The sequence below is a fragment of the Cryptomeria japonica genome, chromosome 3, assembly GCF_030272615.1.
Source record: "Cryptomeria japonica chromosome 3, Sugi_1.0, whole genome shotgun sequence".
Taxonomy (NCBI): domain Eukaryota; kingdom Viridiplantae; phylum Streptophyta; class Pinopsida; order Cupressales; family Cupressaceae; genus Cryptomeria; species Cryptomeria japonica.
Window position 1 is genome coordinate 733,752,942 of NC_081407.1, and position 3,851 is coordinate 733,756,792.

A 3,851-nucleotide genomic window follows, 5' to 3' on the forward strand; every position below is an offset into this window, starting at 1 on the left:
GCAGTTAGACGTATTAATGCATAACCGCTTCTAGCGGGAGAGACGTGATGGTTGAATAAGAGATGTGTTGTTTGGAAAAAGCATCATGTTAAGTATTTAGATTAGAAATGTATATAGCATCATAAAACACAGTCCTCATTCAATATATCAGATTCGAACCGCATTAACAGCATATTGATCTCCTTGTTCTGCGTATTCTATATCACTTTTCAATCTGCATTACATCAGTTACAGTTAGAGTAAATTCCCTCACTGTGACGTAATCTCTCTGTTCAGCAGATCACCATTAATAAAGCAAGTTGAACCTGGGTTTGAACCAAGTTGATTCTCCTTTAAGAGGTGACTCTAGACAACTGTCAAATAATTTTGAAATTATAAATCTGATCACCAAATTCAACACTAGAAACATGTTTTTATATAGATTTGAAAAAAACAAATGCTATAAATAAGAATAACTTCTGCTTTTTTTGAAAAAGGTATAAATAAATGTGAACCAGTACCAGTAGCGTTAGATAGACGCATTTCCCAACTGTTGTTAATGGTCAGAGAATCACCCGAGGAGTTATGAACACAGGTTCTCACCTTAACAACTAAGCAAACAAAACTATCTATTATAAAACCCTGTGATCTTATTAAATAAACCAGCGTTATTAACGAGTGAGAAGCTTCCCAAGGCTTGAAATGGGGAATGCTCCCGCCACCCCAAGCAAGTACTGCTGGCCCATCCATGTCAGCCCGCTGAGCAGAAGTGAAATCTTACCTTGGGATCACATTTACACTTGGTCAGGCACATACCAACGTCATGGTATGGTATAGAAGGGCTTAAATTATGGTATGGTATAGAAGGGCTTTAAGTTTACATTTTTAGATTTAAAAATATTATATTCAGAATTGACTGATATTTTTCAAGCTTAATATGCTATTTAAGGTGTGTGGTCACATTAAGAATGTACTTCTAAATTTAAAAATGTTAAACATTTAAAATTTACTAACATTCTTTATACTTAATATATTGCTTAATGTATGTGATTTAAGACTGGCTTGATGATTCAATTTGTTTTGCCATTAAAGATCTCTACCCTTCTTTATTGTAACTGTTTTGGGAGATTCATGTACAGGTATTTATATTGGGGAGGAGCTAGTAATACATTTTCAAAATTCGTTAGAAGGCACGATTCTTGCAAGTTCTACTCACCCATTCTGCCCATGCTCTGTTTGCGGTTACCCCGGCGGAATGAGTGGAGTTGTGCTCACTTGCTTGGATTGCTTTGTGGGCAAAGGAGATATTTATCGACATGAATATGGTGTAAAACCTGGCTTGTCCAGGTCTGCGACTTGTGATCCCCCAGAAATTGTAATACGTCGTGCACGGGACCTGCTTAAAGACTTGTTTGGAACTTACAATCTCTTCCGGAGCAACTGTGAGCACTTCGCTATCTTTTGTAAGACTGGTCGGTATATGCCAGCTTCTCAAGGTGGGCAAGTAGATTGGGCCTTGGATTTACTCACTCCACAAAGCTCTTTTCAAAGCTTCTAATGTGATGCTTGTCATGTTATATCCATGCTTCTTTTCATAGCTTGTGACGCGATACTTGTTTTATGTTTCTTAACGGTTTAAATTGTATATCTATATTGTTTTCATATTTTCCATGAGCTTTGGAAATGTAATAATTAGCTTATAAATTGTAGAATCTGGAAATTTACCCTGTTTATTAATAATTGGTTAAATGGTTTCCAGATACTCTAATGTAAGTGAAATATTTGAAGGAGATATACCAATTGCCCGAATTTCTCAACTCTATGATAGCCTCCATGGATAACCTCTTTGATTTTTTTTTTCTAACTACTTAATGATTGCATAGGTGAAGGAACCATTCACTAAGCTATATATCTTTTGACTCTCTTTCATACCTAGTTAAGGTAAAGGTTGTATATCATCATAGTCATTAATTGGAGGGAATCCAATCTCTTTAAACCTAGAAATGTGCCATGATAAGCTAGTAGATACACCAAGTATAAGTTCATGTAAAAATTGGAGCTTTCCAATAAATTTTGTGACTAGTCATGCAAGTTGTCACTTATGATGGTATCCCAATATAATTTCATGTTGTAGGCAATCTTCAATATGTATTTTAACACATCCAAGGATGGAAGTCCGTAGCATGTGCATACCCATGCACTCGATGAAGGATGACAATTTGGTCCTTGACATGTTCTTTCAACTCACTTAGGTATTGTACTTTAGCCACTTTGAGAACTAGTTTCCTTAGATGCATGAGAATTGATTGTTAATGAAGTTTAGGCATGCCTTGTTATTTTGCACATAATGGGTCAAAGCCTAACTTATGTCAATACTTTTATATTTCAGGGATGTTGGGATCCAAAAGACATTTTTAATCATGTTTGGGGTTATGTCATATGCCACTTCTCTTGAAGGCCCTAATCTTGTCAATTTTGTCGCCATGACTGATTGGTTTTATTCAATATGAAATCTTTATAGGAACTCCTCCATGTCTACATGTCTAAGGTCCATGTTTTTGATTTCTTTTTAGAGAGAGAATATCTTGGAAGGATGATGGTGTCCTTTGTATTGGTATTTCATCTTTCCTTCTTCTTCGTGCATTATACTTACAAATATAATGCATAATCCATTATAAATTAACTTTCAATAGTTCATGATTTAAAGAATTAATCTCACATATCCATGGGGCCTTGGGATTTACATATGATCGATACTAATCACCTCATAAAATATCTAATTTTATATTTAACCAATTGTTTATCTCTTCAAGGGTTAGGGTTCAAGAATGTCACTTATCACTTTATCTGAAGAAGGATTATTCTTCAAGAGAAAAAATTGGATTCTTATGCCTAAACCATTTTAAAGAATCTTTATAAATCAAGGCGTGGTGCATATGATTTACTCTTTTGTAAGATTATTGGTATAACATATAGTTGAGTGTTGATGATTGAAAAATTTATTGAATGGAAAATGTAACTATATCTATTGGGGGTAAGGCTTTGGGAGAAGTGACAAGTGAATGTTACTCAGTGATCCATATTAGGACGAAGAGTCCGAGGATACTATTTATGACGTGATCTTTGAAACCCAATAAACGTTAACCACGAACCCCAATAAGTGACAAGTGAATGTTACTCAGTGATCCATATTAGGACGAAGAGTCTGAGGATACTATTTATGACTTGATCTTTGAAACCACTAGTTGTATAAAATTTGTCCCACTTTCCAATGATTGGTGCATATTTTGAAAGAATTCATGATGGGTGAATGGAAATCGAGAGTCAAGAATTAGGAATACCCTTTTCAAGTTTTAATTTCAGGACAATGCATATGAGAAGGCGACCACCTAATGACTGATACCCAAAAAATCTTATGGTTTTGTAACATAAAATTTAATGCTCGAGATTCAACAATAACCCTTACTTATTTTACAATGTTAGGTTTAAACCTTAAGGGAAAATTTCAATAAGAAAATTCCCAAAAAATTAAGGATTGTGGGCATAAGAAAAACCTTTTCAAAGATTGGGAAATTGGTGGGATTTCTAACCAAGGATGACTGTAAAACCAAAGAGTGTGAAACCAAGGTTCAATTGAAGTTTGGCAATACCATCACAAACAACTTTAATTGGTGCATCAAGTAAAAATCAAATTCGATGAATTTTCCTGACAAAAAATAATGACATAGGTAAAAAGAGAAAAATGACACAAAAAAAGAAGGAAAAAATAACGATAACCCAAAATTCAAATTAACACCAAAAAAAATAATAAAGAGAGGAGAGATGACAACATTACAAAACATCAAAAAACCCTTAATGAAAAAGAATAACAT

The 3,851-nt window shown here is 34.3% G+C and overlaps 1 protein-coding gene across 1 annotated transcript; it reads left to right on the forward strand.

Annotated features, from left to right (window-relative positions):
• The first annotated feature begins 635 nt into the window (after positions 1–635).
• Positions 636–1,574, forward strand: LOC131074900 (protein LEAD-SENSITIVE 1-like). The gene is made up of 2 exons (XM_058011633.2): positions 636–805; positions 1,119–1,574. The coding sequence occupies exons 1-2, from the start codon at positions 682–684 to the stop codon at positions 1,535–1,537; spliced, it is 543 nt and encodes a 180-aa protein (XP_057867616.2). The 5' UTR covers positions 636–681; the 3' UTR covers positions 1,538–1,574.
• Positions 1,575–3,851: the final 2,277 nt, after the last annotated feature.